The 17,491-nt window shown below is 44.2% G+C and overlaps 1 protein-coding gene across 2 annotated transcripts in view; it reads left to right on the top strand.

The window, feature by feature from the left end:
- LOC130481032 (pancreatic secretory granule membrane major glycoprotein GP2-like) overlaps positions 1 to 7,407 on the top strand; it is a 51,651-nt gene extending 44,244 nt beyond the window's left edge. Inside the window, exons 8-9 of one of the 2 annotated variants that reach the window (XM_056853681.1) lie at positions 3,324 to 3,444; positions 7,219 to 7,407. In XM_056853681.1, coding sequence (XP_056709659.1) covers positions 3,324 to 3,444; positions 7,219 to 7,391 — 294 coding nt within the window. In that variant the 3' untranslated portion in view covers positions 7,392 to 7,407. The remainder of the gene's footprint in view (positions 1 to 3,323; positions 3,445 to 7,218) is intronic. The other variant, XM_056853682.1, reaches the window with a different exon arrangement.
- The last annotated feature ends 10,084 nt before the right edge of the window (positions 7,408 to 17,491 follow it).

Below are 17,491 nucleotides of genomic sequence, written 5' to 3'. Positions count from 1 at the left end.
TGGGGCATACCCTTCAAGTGGATTACACAGGTGTGTATGTGTGTGTGGGGATTCCAGGTAGCTCAGCATGAGATTCACTATTTGTGTGCTCTCTGTGGAGATGCATAGTAGACAATGTGAAATCTCATCTTTACGACATTGCATAAAGCAGGGGTCCCCAAATGTGGTGCCCACAGGCGTCATGGCAGCAACTGACACCTTTCTTTGCATTGACAAAGTGTTTTTAGAAAGTGCTAGATGGGCCTTTTGCCCAGGAGGGCTTGTGATTGGCTGCCGGAAATTTGATTGGCTGCAAAGATTTTTTAAAAATTGTGTTTACACCATCTGCCCCCACAGCACATAGACTGAGTTAAGCTGCTTGTATGCAAGAAAATATTTTTAAACTAACAGCTCATTCCTGAGCCCTGCAGAGAGGAATTGCAGCTGCTGCAGGGGGGGAAACCCCTTTAAAAAAATAAAAATGCCAAAATGGGGGAAATAGTCCCATTGAAAACAGCGATGCTGCGCCAACTAGGGTTGCCAACCTCCAATATCTACCTCTGTTTGAAAAGAGGAATAAGCTGGGGTCATAACAAAATCCAAACCTAAATTTAATACCTGTAATTCTAGGGGGGTAAGAACTCTGGAGGACAAGTTCACAACTAGGCATTTTTCTTTCTGTTGTATGGACGTTTGTCGGAAAAATTCTGTTTATAGTTTTTAGGTCTTAGACCATAGCCTCTACTGGACCCTGAGCTGGCTGCTGAGTCACTGTAGGACTTCCCTTCCGTGGAATATTCCTCTTGTCTGTTAAATGGTTTTCTCTGAAATCTCTCCCTAGGTTTTCTGTTAGTCTCCCTCTGTTCGTTAGAGTAATACCACGTGTATACTTTCTTATTTGCATAATCCTCTTTGTCCCTTTTGTATTTTTTAGCTTTGTATGCTTTAATCTCTTCATTAAATGCTTTGAGGTCCGTTTCTAATTTCTCCATTTGGGTTTTAAAAGAGTCTGAGGAAAGTTGACTTTCTAAACTTTTTCGTATATCCTCAGTTTTTGCTTTCAAGAATACAGCTTGTTTTTTAGCATGTTCAATTATTAATAGCATAAGATCTATTGAACATCTGTTCAATATAGCAATCCAAGTGTCTTTGAACTCCACATTGTTTCTAAATAAAGTTGGAATTTTGGGAATTCTAAGTCCTCTTGGTATGATATTAGCTCTAACATAATCTGAGAGGACTGCTGCATGCAATTCACAACGTACAGTTTTTTGGGCATTGTTGAATAACGCTGAAAAATCTAGCTCTTCTGTTTCAGTTATACACACTGACGGCTGACCTTGTAAAATTCTGTCTCTATCTGCGGCAGTAAATGCAAATACGTCTGTAAATTTAGCCATGGTGTTCTGAATACTGAGCAACCAAAATTAACACCACTGTACTGCTACCACAGGTTAGGAAGTTAGCACAGGACTGGCTGAAATAACTACTGGATAACAATCTAGTAAACAAGTGTATTAAAGTGCATAAAGTGAAATAAATAAATATATATACACAACAATATCTTAGACAGTCCAAATGGTACTATTTTCAAATATTCAATGTAGATCAAGCTGGAACACTTCTTCAAAGATGAATGATGAGGGGGACGATCATGCTTGCAATTCCACGTTTCACCTGTGTTTATTTAGGCAATCAGTAGTTCAGTTTCTACAGTTACCTATTGTATCCCTTTGGGAACGGTTGAAGTCGTCTGTGCAACTATGTCTCTGAGCTGTTGTATCCTGCATGGAACTTGACATTGCCATTATACATAAGTTGCCACTTTCATCCCCATGGGAGAAGTGAAAATAATTGAATTCCTATATATGCATGTGAAATGATTCTAATAGTAAGTAACATATGATTTTTATACAGTATTTTATGTACTTTAAACATTGTAAGTGCTATATATAGACATGTATATTTTGTATGTAGAAAATGGGGCTGAAGAAGAAATGAAACGATTGTCCCCCTCATCATTCATCTTTGAAGAAGTATTCCATCTTGATCTACATTGAATATTTGAAAATAGTACCATTTGGACTGTCTAAGATATTGTTGTGTATATATATATTTATTTATTTCACTTTATGCACTTTAATACACTTGTTTACTAGATTGTTATCCAGTAGTTATTTCAGCCAGTCCTGTGCTAACTTCCTAACCTGTGGTAGCAGTACAGTGGTGTTAATTTTGGTTGCTCAACCTCCAGGTAGTAGCTGGAGATCTCCTGCTATTACGACTGATCTCCAGCTGATAGAGATCAGTTCACCTGAAGAAAATGGCTACTTTGGCAATTGGACTCTATAGCATTGAAGTCCCTTCCCTCCCCAAACCCTTCCCTTCTCAGGCTCTGTCCCCAAACCTCCCGCTGGTGGCAAAGAGGGACCTGGCAACCCTAGCACCAACGAAAAACGGGTGCAGCACCGCTGTTTCTGAAGGTGGCGTTCTGGGGCTGAAAGGGGTTAGGAGACTGCCTACTGGCAGCCCCGCCCCTGGAACACCCCCGGAACCCCTTCCAGACACTGGCCCAAGCACTTGCACCAGCAGGATGCCAACGAGAGGCTGAGTTGCAGTCCAAGGGCTGTGCTGCCGTGGCAGTCCTGGGGGGGGGGGGCGCCGCAAGTGGCACTGCGTTGGCATCCATGCCAGTTTGCACAGCGCATGTGGCACAGATGCTAGTGTAGGGGGCTGGTCACCTTCTAAGCCCATTCAGCCCTCTGGCTCAGGAACGGGCTGTAAATGCTCATGTTCAAAGACATCCTGTTAAACATAGCTTCTGCATGAAATGTTAAAGTTACTGTTAGAATATTGCAAGACCTCACATCCTGACATTTTGGGGTTGGCTCTGCCTCCTGCGACAGCCATGTTGTGGTTGTACTCACCCTGTGTCAGAATTCAAATGTGCCTGGTTCAAAAAAGTTGGAGGTCTCTGGCATAAAAGAAGGAAATACTGTTGTATTGTGTTTAATTCCTTCCATGCTGTGGAATACTTCCCACACAAACATTAGGTCTGTTCCTTACACTCTCCCTCCTTCCTTCCATTCACACCTGTTCTTCTTTTACTTCCCCTTTTTGGTGGATGGACAGATTACAATAAAATGGTGGAATACATTCTGATGTTCCAGTATGGTGTGCTGTGACAGTACATGAGCATTCATATACATGAGCTCCTCGCTCCTGGGACTGAAAAACTTTGCCAGCATATAACTGTTTTTTTACTTAACCAAGAGATATTTTCCTAGGATTTTTGCTGTAGTTTTTTTTCAAGAGTAACATGAGCATGTTTTCATTTTTCCTAGAATTGCACCAACAATGGTAGCCTGGTCAGAAATAAAAGAGAAGCCACAGCTTTTTCTAATCACATGGTGTCTTATGGTCCTATAAACCGAAAACTGGTAGATAATGAAGAGACCAATATAAGTAAGTGATTAACAAATGCATAATATAAAATATAATTCTTAATTCAGTTGTGTACTAGTGGTTCTCCTTTATAGCACATACAACATATTCTTTAATTCAATGAAAAATCAGTTTATGCCAAGAGATTCAGCTTTAAATTTCTGAAACATCACACACAATTTTGCTTTTTGCCACAATGGTTATTTGCATGTCTCAAGTTGAGTCATACATTGGCCGATTATGCATGCTCACTTTACCCTTCTTTATTCCCCGTTTCAGCCAGGATCAAAGCAACCTGGGTTGGGGAAAACTGTATGCATTGGCTTCTAACAACAAACACTTTATCACTGCCTTGCCAGAAAAATACATAGGGTTAGTTCAATGGGCAAATATAATCATATACATACTATATGCTGTTACAACATAATCCTTCTTTCTAGGAACTCAGTCCTAAATAGTTTGAATACATAATTACAAAACCAATGGATGCCCTTTTGAGGTTAATCCTTACACTCCTTAGGAATACTCTTAGAATGACAAATTTTAATCGCTACTGCACAGAACCTGGCCGTGGAGGATGTAACCTGCTTGTTTTCCCCCAATAACAACATCTGCAATAAATCTGCTTGTGGTACCCCTGTGACACCTTTTATTAGGGGAAAAATGAGCTGGACACGAGCCTCATTATACCAGGGACAACCAAATAAAACATGTGCCACTGATTCCAGCTCCCCTGACCCACAGGGGCAAAGTCTCTCTGATAATGGTATCTTCTTAAAACGGCCCTCCAACATAGCTGAAGGGAGAGCCTGGACACGTGCTAAAGTAAATGTATGCATTGGCTTGAGTGATCAGGGAATAAACTGTGTGCAAATCGGGGGCATGAATACAGGGAAGCAGTCTCCCAAGTTCAAATCAAGTCCCACCCCTTTAATTGCTGCTCTGTGATTGGCTCACCTCGTGAGAGAACATTTCCTTCCCCCCAGACCCAACTGCCGCATAAAAAAGCATTTTAAGAACAAAAAATTAAAAAATGGAGCCATTTGAAAGAAGGGGTGTGTGTGAAATCCAAGCCTTGTTTTTAAAAAGCCTTTCTTTCTCCCAGAAAGAGCTCCCAAGAAGCAGGAAGCAATTGAATCCCTGCCTCTTTACACACTTCTTCTTGATTGGCTGTGAGAGAAGCCAATCTTTGCTGCTTCCCCTGTATGGCTATCAGCAAACAGAACAGAAGAGGGCTTTGGAAAGGGAGGGGAGGAAGCTCAACGCGAGTTAAGTGTTATGCTTGCTCTCTGAATCTGGTATGAGCTAGGAAAGACCATTTGACTCTGGCAAGAAGAGGAATGGGAAAAGCCGAGTTTGTTTAAGGTTGAAACGGGGTTGAGCCAAAAAGGAATGAAGTAACGTGCATTTTCAAAAACTTGATCCTGGTTGAAGCAGGGAATGAAGGAGGCTAAACCAGCCATGCATAACCGACCATTGAGTCCTTATAAAAATCTGCAGGAGATTCTAACCAAAAACTTTCATTAAAATGTTTCTTTGTTACTAGTAGTTTCGCTGAAGTGTTAGGCATAATGTGGTGCCCCGCATCAATGCCCCCTGCTGGTGGTGGGTGCAGGTTGGCGCGGCCGCTCGGGTCTGGCTCCTGGCTCCCATCTAATGCTCCCCTGGGTGGTCTCAGCAAGGCCTCAGACAGGGAGTTTCAGGACCGCTTGTCCCCTCTGCACTCCCTCTAGCTGAAGGACATCAAGCAACTCTTTCTAATGCCTTGCCACCCCTTCCTCCTCAGCTGTTGTCCTTTCTACTCTTTATCCTGTTCCTCCCAGCACCTGCCCCACCCACCAATTCCCCATACCCGCTTCCACACTCCAGGATCGGCCCATTCCCTCCCTCCAACTGGCTCCATGTAGGGCCCTCCCCTCCAGCTTAGCAGCAGAAACTTCTGCTGCTAACTGGGGGGGCATCGCTTGCTCATGCCTCCATGGAGTTCCTTTCCTCCCCATCTCCATGGCCCCTTTCCTCCCGATCTCCCGCCCCTGGTGAGCCCCTCTTGCCTGTCTCACTGCGCCCGCCGCTTGGCTCTCTGGTGGGGCCGCCCCTGGGCCCTTCTCCTGCTCCCCCCAGCTTGCATACGTGCTGGGGGATAGGCTCCTGGACACACCTCTTTAGCTGCGGCTGCTTGGGGCACCCGAAACCCAGGTCGCCACTGGAAGGCCTGTGGCTGCCTCCCTCGTTGCCTGCCTTTGTGCTGGTCGCGTAGTGCCCACCACCAGCACAACGGGCCCCAGTGTGGCCTTCTCCCTTCCCATGCTGCCATTTGCAGCGAGGGTGGGGCGTCGAACTGCTCCCCCACTTCTCGGCCCGACCCAGACAGGCCAGGTGAGCTGCTGCCGGGGGGGTGTCTCCGAGCCTGAGTTGGGGCCGGAGGCCTCTGGCATGGGACACATAATCTTGTTTAGTTGATCCAATATTAATGTCTATAGGTGAAGAATGACATGCACCAGATGCTATATGGCAAACCACCTTTAGCTTCAGTGGGATTTGCATCTATGCAGAAATTGATTATATGCAATACATTTATTCACTGTGAAACACCACTTTCTGATCATTGATTGAAAATGCTAAGCTCCAGAATATGAGCTGGATCCACCCTTATTCCCAGCATAACAAACCTGTTACACAAAAAACTTGCTTAAGGGCTAGGCTCATAGTTCACTGAAGAAGTATATACTTTACAAGCACAAGTCTCCATGCTCCCACAGTTGTGAGGCAGGAGACTGTTAACAACACCATAGATGATCTTAAGAAATCCTTGAAGAACCTACGTTACAAGGCTGAGTTTTTGAATGTATTTCTTCCTGGGAAATTAAATAATACAGATTGTCATATGAATTCCATGTGAAGGAAAGTGCAATTTGAATTTGGAATCTGTGGTCAGAGACTTACAAATACAAGAAGATGTGGGGATAAACAGTGTTAACAATTGTTCCAGAGCAGCAGTGAGAGATGTGAGAAATATTCACAGAAGTGAAGAATCTCCTGGTATAATGTATGTGTGAGCACTTGTCCCATGACAATCCCATAAACATCATCCATAGACAGGTAGTCCAAAAGAGAGTTGATTTATTGGAAGATCCATAGTTTTACAGCAGCTAGAAGCAAGATGGCACTAATGAGAACTAAGAGCATGGTACAGGGTATATATGAAATCAAAAGCATTGGATGCCATGAGAACCCCCCCTCCCCTTGAGGCAAGATTCACACAGAGTCCAGAGTCAAAACACAAGTTGGCAGTTGCTACAGCTGACCTTGGCCAGCACCTGCAGTAAGCATAACATCTTCAGTCAGACCTTGCCTGGCATTTCCTGTACAGGCTAGGCCTGACAGTATAATAACAACCTGCAAGATGACTTCATACCTGACATGGAGTCAACTTCCGAGAATCCGTTTGTCATTTGTATCTCTTCTCAAGCTGACATTATAAGAGTTCAAGAGGATTCCAACATTATTGTAAATTAGAATTCTATTGTAGAAGAGAATTCTCAACCTCCAACAATATCTCCAGTACCAAATATTACAACTGATAAGCAGCCTGGTAGTCTTGACCAAATCCAAAACTGACTAATTTAAAAAAAACTTTCTTGGAACCTAGCTGGTTGGATTCCCCAGGTTTCCTCTATTGAAGTTCAAGAGTTTATTAGTGCTCATGATTAAGATATTGATGAAGATTAAGATGTTGATAATGATTTTTAAATTGGTGGAATTTGCTTTTTTGATAAAGATTTTCCTTTTTTTTAGGTGAAAGAAGATTTCTGCCAATAGAAATGTTAGTCCTTGGAGGAATTCTAATAGCTGTTCTGGTGATAATTGCAGTTTTTGGAAACCTTTTGTTTCAGTCAAGAAGGACATACCCTGCTATGCAAGCACAGCTGACAATGTCCCGTTTTCATATCTCTGAAGTACCAGCATGACAAACTGTTATCCAATAATATCTTACAATATTGCAACAATGGTTATGTGGCAGATTAGCATTTATTATATGTTTGTAATTTTTATTTTTATACATCTAAATGTCCTAGTTTAGTACTGCTTCTTCTGTCAAATAACAAGTATACCAAACATAGGAAGAAATTTGAAGTAATGAATTAAGTGAAACTATCATCACAGGTTTTGTAGGTAATTAAAAAATGTCGTACATGAGTAGCATTTTCTTGTAGGGAAAAACATAGAAACCTTGTGACAATGGCACATATGTATATTTTGCTGAATGTACTTATGCTGGGAAAGCATGTTTCTGAGCATGAATACTATATGCAACAAAATGGATGAACTTTTATCATCACACGCAATGAACAGACTATGTATTATTTGCAACTTTCTCCTACAGAAAAGCAGGACCTTATTTTACAATCTTTCAGAACCAATAAACTCTAAAAACCCACTGAAATCTATTCAGAGTTTGCTTTACATTTGTAAATATAGATTAATTTCAAATATATCCAACCTTAATTTTTTAATATTCTGAATAAAAATTCCTGAGACAAATTGCTTATTTTTCTATGTGTAGTGAGATACTCTGAGATACTCTGTAGTGAAATATTTATTTGTGACCTGGACAGCTTAGGCTAGCCTCATCTTGTCAGATTTTGGAAGCTAGGCAGCGTTGGTCTGGTCAGTATTTGCACGGGAGACCACCAAGGAATACTAGGGTCGCTACATAGAGGCAGGCAGTGGCAAACTACCACCGAACTTCTCTTTCCTTGAAGACCATACTGGGTTACCTTAAGTTGGCTGTGGCTAGATGGCAAAAAGAGAGAGACAGAAAGACAGACAGACTACTTATATTTGTTTATATGTGTGCCAATTTAACTTTGTTTGTGAAATATTTCATCAGTCCTATTACTCCATTAAAAGAAATAAAATTTAGCAGTTTTGTACTGAAGTTCTAAGCAAAGTTATACCCTTCTAAGCCTATTGGCTTCAGTGATCTTAGAAGAGTGTAACTCTGCTTAGTATTGCCCTGTTGGAGACTTTTGACATGAACAATGAAATAATTTAGTGGATTCATCTTTTATGAACTACACTTCAAGTTGGCAAAACGGACGAGCAAGAATTGAGGAGAATCCACAATTCATATGTGGCTGTGTTGTATCTGACACTGGGTGGGGATCCAGTCCCAAACTGTGTACCCTGAAATGTGCATCCTTATGGGAAATTCAAAATTGAAGTTGCTGTGTGCCTAAACAAATAATATCTTGTGTCATGAACTAATCTTTGTAAATTCTGGATGTGACTAGGCAGATCTTAGAATCTTACTCAGGTCTAATCAGTAAGACTTACTCCCAGGAAAGTGTTCTTAGGATCACACTATTAACAATGATAGTAACTGTCACAATAGTAATTCACAGTGGGTAGACGTGTTAGTCTGTTTGCAATAGTCAAAAAGGGCAAGAGTCCAGTAGCACCTTAAAGACTAACAACTTACTACAAGATAAGCCCAGAGAGAATGATAACAGAACACCTCTGGTTGTCACTTATAGCTCCCAACTAAAACCAGTCCAACGTATTATTAAGGACCTACAACCAATGCTGGATTGTGACACTTCCCTCGCTGAAGCACTGGGGGGGCGTCCCTTTCTTGCTTACAGACAGCAGGCTAACCTAAAACTTCTCACCCATGATGATAAATTACTTAACAGAAACATGGACTCTGGCACCAAGGCCTGCAACAAACCAAGGTGCCAACTTTGCCCTCATATAGATTCTAGGAACACCATCTCTGGACCCACCAATGTCAGCCATACTATCTCAGGTTCATATTCCTGCTCATCTTCTAATGTGATTTATGCCATCACATGCCAGCAATGCCCTTCCACAATCTACATTGGACAAACAGGTCAGTCTCTTAGACAAAGATTAAATGGACATAAGTCTGACATCAGAAACCACAATATTCAAAAACCAGTGGGTGAACATTTCAACCTTCCAGGACATTCTGTTGCAGATTTAAGAGTAGCAGTTCTCTTACAAAGGAATTTTAAAGGGAGATTGGAAAGAGAAACTGCTGAATTACAGTTGATATTCAAACTAAAGTCAATGCATTTACCTGGGCTGAATAAAGACCTTGCATTCATGGCCCATTACCAATGCTGATTTCTCCACACCCATCTCTCCCCTGGACATCACAGACTCTTCTGCATATCACACCTAATCCCATCAAGCCTGCTATTCACATTTACATACTGTTCCTCTACTTAAAGACCGATGGATTCACATTCTAGCTGTATCTGAAGAAGTGAGCTGTGGCTCACGAAAGCTCATACCCTGCAAGAAAATATTTTTGTTAGTCTTTAAGGTGCTACTGGACTCTTGCCCTTTTTGACTGTCACAATAGTAGGAAGAAATCAAACTGGATATATGAAAAGTAGATGCATGGAGAGAAGCAGGAACTCCAGCAGAGACAGGGCCTAAGGACAGCATTCATTGTCATTTAAACTGGTTGTCTCCCACTTTGTTCTCCTCTAGCATCGTCAGATTTCAGAAGCTAAGCAGGATCAGCCCTGGTTAGTATTTGGATGGGAGACCACCAAGGAATACCAGGGTTGCTGTGCAGGGGAAGGCACTGGCAAACCACCTCTGTTAGTCTCTTGCCATGAAAACCCCAAAAGGGGTCGCCATAAGTCGGCTGCGACTTGACGGCACTTTACACACACACAGCATCACTATACAATTTCTTAGCTGTCAAAATAAAACCAGTGGAAGGGTGTATTGTGTCTCCCAGAGACCTCTGGCCCTGGCTCATCCACAGACTCTTAAAAAATGTGGAACAAAGAAAAGAGCCTCTGAGCAGCTGCAGAGTATAGGGGCCAGCCTACCATTGGATTCAGGGTGAGGCAGACCTAGTTCAGGTGGCAGATTTTCAAGTAAAACAGATGTCCAGTGGCACCTTAAAAGCTGACAACAATTATTCTAGCATAAGCATTTGTGAGGCAGAGCTCACTTCTTCAGATGCTATATTGCTGGGCACTATTAAAAACAAGCAAATTGCCAATCATTTAATCTATTATATTTGTTATCAAACCAACATAGTGTGTGTGTGTGTGTGTGTATAAAGTGCCATGAAGTCACCGTTGATTTACGATGACCCAATAGGGGGTTCAAGGCAAGAGACGTTTGGTTGTGATTTGCCTTGGCCTGCCTCCACATGGGCTGAGAGAGTTCTGAGAAAACTGTGACTGGCCCAAGGTCAACCAGCAGACTTCATGTGGAGGAGTGGGGAATTGAACCCAGTTCTCCAGATTAGAGTCTGCTGCTTTTAACCACTACACCATGCTGGCTCCAAACACAGGGTAAAGGTAGTCCCCTGTGCAAGCTTACTAGGCAGACTTTGTTTACGGGGTGGTTTGCCAGTGCCTTCCCCAGTCGTCTTCTCTTTACCCCCAGCAAGCTGGGTACTCATTTTACCGACCTTGGAAGGATGGAAGGCTGAATCAACCTTGAGCCGGCTACCTGAAAACTGACCTGAAACTGATCCATAGGGATCGAACTCTGTCATGGGGCTCTGTTAAACAGGGTAGGGATATAGAAATAAAAAATAACATTGTATTAAAATTTTTGTAAGCAGCTATGGCCTGGTGATGAAACTCAGAGTAGGTCCAAAGATAGAAATGGGAGTGGGGTCGACCTTGGTGATTTGTAATACTATTTCCACTTTCAGTTGTTTAGTTGGGCGGGTTAGTGATTGGGTGCCACAAAGAACAGTAGTAGCTGCCTCCTGCTTTCTCTCTATATAGTGCATGAGGAAGAAGAGGACAGGAGGACAGGAACACAAGAGTGCAGGCCTACAGAAGGCATCTTAAGGGTGGCCTTGTCAAAAGCTTCATGTTTACAAAAGTTGTTCATGTTTAGAAATGAAGTGGGTGAAATAAACCAGGTTTGCCTCTTTCTGACAAATGGCCTGAAATAAAAAAATCTCAGGCCATGCCCTGGTTGGCAATTCTGCCCTGAGTTTATGAAGGGCACCCTGCCGATTTTCTGCCCCTGGCAGCAAACTGCCTCTTCTTCTCAACAGCCACAGTCACTTCCTAAGCACACATGTTGCAAAGCAGAAAGACAGCCAGAACACATGATACAGTTTATTCCCTTGTTCATCTTCCAGTGTGATATGTGCCATCATATGTTAACAATGCTGTCTAATGTTGAACAAGCAGGTATGCAAAACTATCTTATAATATAATAAAACTCCCATGCAGCCTAATCCTAATGCACATTATGACCACGGTTGCAAGAGTGGCGATTGCTACAAAGTGGAAGTCATAAGACAGTCCCGGTGAAGAAGAATGGAAAGACAAATTAGCAGAACACACAGTGATGGCCAAGTTGACAAATCAAATTGTGAAGAGATCCAGTGAAGAGTTTCAAAAGAACTGAAAACTACTATTTATATGAACTGTGAGAGAGGCATGAAATGTGGCAAAAATGAAACATGTATACTTAATATGGAAATTGGTTAGAAAAGTCACTAATAGAAAATATTGATTATAGTTGTGTTAATAGTAAGGTTTATTTAGAGGAGAATTTAATAGACAAGTCTATCTATAGGATGACCTTGCAAAATAAGTAAACAACAAGCTGAGTATTCAGTTAACCAAGTCAGAATAGTATAATAATGACAAGATACCAGTATTTGTTTTACCCAGTTTAGGTTATATGTTTCTCTAGTGTGTTTTGTTATGCTGACCAAGTGTTAGCAGCACACCTGTTTTGTTTATTTTTGAAAAACAAAATATTTATGCAAAAATAAATAAATCCTAATGCATCTTTAGATGGAGGAGGGGCGAGGATTACATAGCTACCCTGGTGCAGAGCAAAATCCAAAAACAAAAGCCGTGTACTAACTTTATTAAGACAACACAAAAACACAACGCAGTAATTGCTCCGAAGTATAAAAACAAACTTTAATACTATTATTACCGAAGAGCAATACAACACATTTTCCACGTGTTCCATCCTGCAAACCTTTTCGGAGAATGAGGCTACCAATAGATCTCCTCGCCCAACAACGCCGCGGCCAGCAGGGGTCCAGAGGGCGACTCCGGCCTTCCGCCGCCCACGCGCGAAGTTGTGTTTCCCTCCCCTCCTGCGCCGGCGTCACAGGCGCTGCAGACTCGCCCGGCGGCCGCGGCGGCTCCTCCATCACCTCCCCCCCCTTCTTTTACGACACTCCTCCCTCAACTGCCCTGCTGCGTGGAGAGGGGGCGAGGGAGCCGCAAAGCGACGCTGTGAGCCAGCACTTGCCGCCTTCCACCTCACCGGAACCGGATCGAATCTTAAGAGCGCCTGGGAGGGGCGGGCTGCTTGGCCGGTCTCTCTCCCCCCCCCCCAACTGTTCCGCGCGTACGAACGAGCGGGTGAGTCTCCCCCCCCCGTGAGGGGCAAGCGGGGCGGGGGGCCGAGGGCTTCCCCCGCGGCGGCTCCGAGTTGCTGCTGCTGCTGCTCCCTGCCGGCCGAGGGGTAAACAAATGGCGGCGGCCTGCGGTCGGGGATTCCCCCTCCCCGCCCTGGCCGGGGTTACGCCGAGCCGAGGTCCTCGTCGTCAGGCCTGTGGGAGCTCGGCGGGGTTTCCCCGGGAGGCGTTGGGCGGGCGGGCGGGATGGCAGCTGGGGCGCTTCTTTGGGAGGCGGCCCGCGAGGGCGGCGCGGAGTCTTCCTGGGGGCGCGGGCGTGGATTTCCCTTGGAAGGAAATCCACCGAACGGGGGAGGGGGAGCAGGCCTTCTCCCCGGGCTTTTGGTGGCCGTGGGAGGGCCGCGCCGCCTCTCCCTCCAGCCCCGCGCTGCCTGAGGAGCCTTTCCCCGGCAGCCGGATGGGGAGCCGCGCGAGCACACACGCGCCCGGCTCCCGGCGGCGAGGCGGCAGCTGCGGGTCATCTCGTCGCGGCCTCGACCCTCCGCCCCCCCACCCTCCCCCGGCAAGGCGTCCAAATGCTTTCCAAGAGAGAGACGGGTGGATTGCAAAGCACAGAAAAGTAAAGTAAAAAAGGAGCTGAACGTGGTTCGCTCCACTAAGCGGGGTCCCACGAAGGGCGGCACGAGCCTTAAAAGGAGGCGGCTTTGCTCCTCTGCTAAAACGCTAGAGAGGAGGGAAGGGGGGGGTCGGCTGAGCGCTGCTTTGCTGGGTGGTGCCCGGGGGCCTGGAGCTCCGCGGAAAGCCGACCTGCTCCCCTGAACACGCGCGCGCTGAAGTGCGTTTGTTCCGCTGCTGCGTCGAATATGAGAAGACCTCTCTTTGGACCTTGGGAAGGGGATGGGGATGGTCGTGGTGGCACTTCGAAAAGTTTGGTAACTGAAAGCAAAATGGGGTAAAGCTAACAGCAAGATGGGAATACACAAATATAATCCTTGTGAAATGAGTGGTGAAATTTAAGAATAGTCTATTACTGCAAACATTAGCCGTTACTATAATGTCATGTAATTGCCAGTTTTCTGAAGGAAATCCTCTTTCATTTTTAGTTGCCATCTTCTGTCACAGTACAGTTTAGAGTTCTTGTGCTAAAAATCTTTAGCTAATGCACTTCAGTGGTGCCCCAGTGGTGGGGTTTATGATTTTAGAAAGTACTTTAAGCCTGAATTTTTAACATTTTCTGGAAATCCTGAACAACTCATTATCAAATAAGTGTACTTTTTAAATAGCTACATTAGTATTGTACCTTGATAGTGTGTGCGGGAGCTTATTTTTAGCTGAGTCATGACTGTCAGCAGTCTCTTTTAAAAGGTTTGTGGGATTGTTCGGACGATACAGATTACCTTCTGGATTCCAAATCATTAATCTTTGCTTCAATTTTTTAAAGTACAAGATTTGACCAACAAGATTTCCAGGATATAAGCTTTAGAGAGTCTGTGCTTCCTTTGTTAGAGCTTTGACTCCTAAAAGCTTACACCTTGGAAATCTTGTTGGTCTCTAAGGTGCTACTGCGCTCCAGTCTTGCTCTTCTACTGCAGACTAACACGGCTACCCTCTGAAACACTTTTAAAGTATAATAACAGAGGGTATTGGTAGACGAGGCGGTAACTGGGTTAAATTTTAATGTATGTATTTATTCCTAAATACTTTTGATGTTTGAGTACTATTAATGACTTAATGGAATATTGAAGTTCCTGCCTCTTTCAGAAATCACATCACTTACATTATGAGGCTTTGTAAAAAAAAGGGTAAAGGTCCCCTGTGCAAGCACCGGGTCATTCCTGACCCATGGGGTGACGTCACATCCCGATGTTTACTAGGCAGACTTTGTTTACGGGGTGGTTTGCCAGTGCCTTCCCCGGTCATCTTCCCTTTACCCCCAACAGTATTAAAGTTGTTATTCAGCTGTATAATACTTACAGTGGGGGGGGGGGAAGTATGTGATCCCCTGCTAAATTTGCCCGTTTGCCCTCTGACGAAGAAATGACCAGTCCATAATTTTAATGGTAGGTTTATTGTAGCTGTGAGAGACAGAATAACAACAGGAAAAACCCCAGAAACCCAGAAGACAAAATTCAGAGATTGATGTGCATTATAATGAGTGAAATAAGTACTTGATTCCCTATCAACCAGCCAGATTAGGGTTAGGGTTCTGCTGTCGACAGAAGCAATCAATACATCAGATTCCGAAGTAGCCACCATGACCAAATCAAAGAGCTGTCCAAGGATGTCAGAGACAAGATTGTAGACCTGCACAAGGCTGGACTGGGCTACAAGACTATTGCCAAGCAGCTTGGTGAGAAGGTGACAACCCTAACCGTCAACCTCCCTCAGTCTGGGGCTCCATGCAAGATCTCATCTCGTGGAGTTGCAATGATCATGAGAACGGTGATGAAGCAGCCCAGAACTACACGGGGGGGACTTGTCAATGATCTCAGGGCAGCTGGGACCATAGTCACCATGAAAACAGTTGGTAACACACTACGCCATGAAGGACTGAGATCTTGCAGAGCCCGCAAGGTCCCCTTGCTCAAGACAGCACATGTACTGGCCCGTCTGCAGTTTGCCAGTGCATCTGAATGACCCCGAGGAGAACTGGGTGAAAGTGTTGTGGTCAGATGAGACCAAAATCGAGCTCTTTGGCATCAACTCAACTCGCCGTGTTTGGAGGAGGAGGAATGCTGCCTACGACCCCAAGAACACCATCCCCACCGTCAAACATGGAGGGGGACATATTATGCTTTGGGGGTGTTTTTCTGCTAAGGGGACAGGACACCTTCACCGCATCGAAGGGACGATGGACGGGACCATGTATCATCAAATCTTGGGTGAGCACCTCCTTCCCTCAGCCAGGGCATTGAAAATGGGTCGAGGATGGGTATTCCAGCATGACAATGACCCAAAACACACGGCCAAGACAACAAAGGAGTGGCCCAAGAAGAAGCACATTAAGGTTCTGGAGTGGCCTAGCCAGTCTCCAGACCTTAATCCCATCGAAAATCTGTAGAGGGAGCTGAAGGTTCGAGTAGCTACACATCAGCCTCGAAATATTACTGACTTGGAGAGGATCTGCAAAGAGGAGTGGTACAAAATACCTCCTGAGATGTGTGCAAACCTGGTGGCCACCTACAAGAAACGGCTGACCTCTGTAATTGCCAACAAGGGTTTTGCCACCAAGTACTAAGTCATCTTTTGCAAAGGGGTCAAATACTTATTTCACTCATTATCATGCACATCAATCTCTGACTTTTGTCTTTTGAGTTTCTGGGGTTTTTCCTGTTGTTCTGTCTCTCACAGCTACAATAAACCTACCATTAAAATTATGGACTGGTCATTTCTTCGTCAGAGGGCAAACGGGCAAATTCAGCAGGGGATCAAATACCTTTTTCCCCTCACTGTAAGTCATTAAAAATCTGAAGATGTGACAGCTGGGGAGTGGAGAGTGATTTGGTGTCTGGAATCAGTTCCCTTGCTTCCTGATGATCGGCCAGACTGTCTGTTTAAGGCTGTGTGTTTGGGCATGCAAGCGGCATCCCACTTTTCAGGTGCTGGGTGCAAAGGTATCCCCCTCCCTTTCCAGCTTTTCTGTACAAGGCCAAATTTAAATGGTTTGTGTATGTGACTATTGGAAGTGATGCATTTATAATGAAAAATAGCAAACTAAGCCAGTTGTTGGTTTACCAACTGCTTGACCATGAAGCCAAGAACATCAGTGGCAGGTTTCCTCATGTCATCATTAGCATCATTTGTTTGAAAACTATGCCAGATCACAGATCTTCTACTGGCTGCCTGCTGTAATTGCCGGCATCTCTGAGCGGTATTTTGTTTTCAAATATATGCTGTTAGTTTGCTTTATTTGTTTTGATTTCATTTTAAAAAATTAGGCTGACTCTGGTGTTCCAGGATAGAAGCCAAAGAGAAGAACTGTTCAGTGCACATAATATGAAAACTCTCTTTAACATGATTGAAAACAATAACTGTAATGATTTATTAAAATATAAATTTAGGTGTTTCAGAAGACCTTGCCCATTGATGCTCTCCTCAACAGTCTTCCAGGCCAAAATACTTATTTTCACCCAGGCTTTTAACTAAGGGTTTTGGTATGTTAAAGTTGTTCAGTCTGCTTCTAGCTTAAAGGGTGGTTTATGAGGAGTATTTTTGGCTGCAAAATATTTTTGCTGTTTTCATGCTTTGGTTGGGCTAGGGTTTTTATGGTTTGTTAGGTTGTTCTGGTTTGTGAGCTGCCTTGGGCAGAGCTGTGGGAAGGCAGCGTATACTTTTTCCTAATAAATCTGGAGGGTGGAGGGCCAAAGGTCTCCAGGGAGACCCGTCAGGCACAAGGTGACTTCTATTAAATGAAGGGTGTGTATTGAGCCTAACTCCCATGGAGCTGGGGAGCAAGGGCCCTTGGAACTGCCATTGGTGTTGGGTGATGTCATGGTGTGATAACAAAGACTACCATTTACATGTGGAAATTCTGTACTGTAGGGTTTCTTAAATATTTGACTGGTATTCCAGCCCTAGGCAAGTTCACTCTTTTTCACACTTTTCTGTATTTGCAGATGTGGTACAGACAGGCGAGGGACGATTGATTTTAAGAGCAGAAGTGCC

This window comes from Euleptes europaea, chromosome 7 (genome assembly GCF_029931775.1).
Source record: "Euleptes europaea isolate rEulEur1 chromosome 7, rEulEur1.hap1, whole genome shotgun sequence".
Taxonomy (NCBI): domain Eukaryota; kingdom Metazoa; phylum Chordata; class Lepidosauria; order Squamata; family Sphaerodactylidae; genus Euleptes; species Euleptes europaea.
This window is presented reverse-complemented; position numbering and strand designations above follow the sequence as displayed.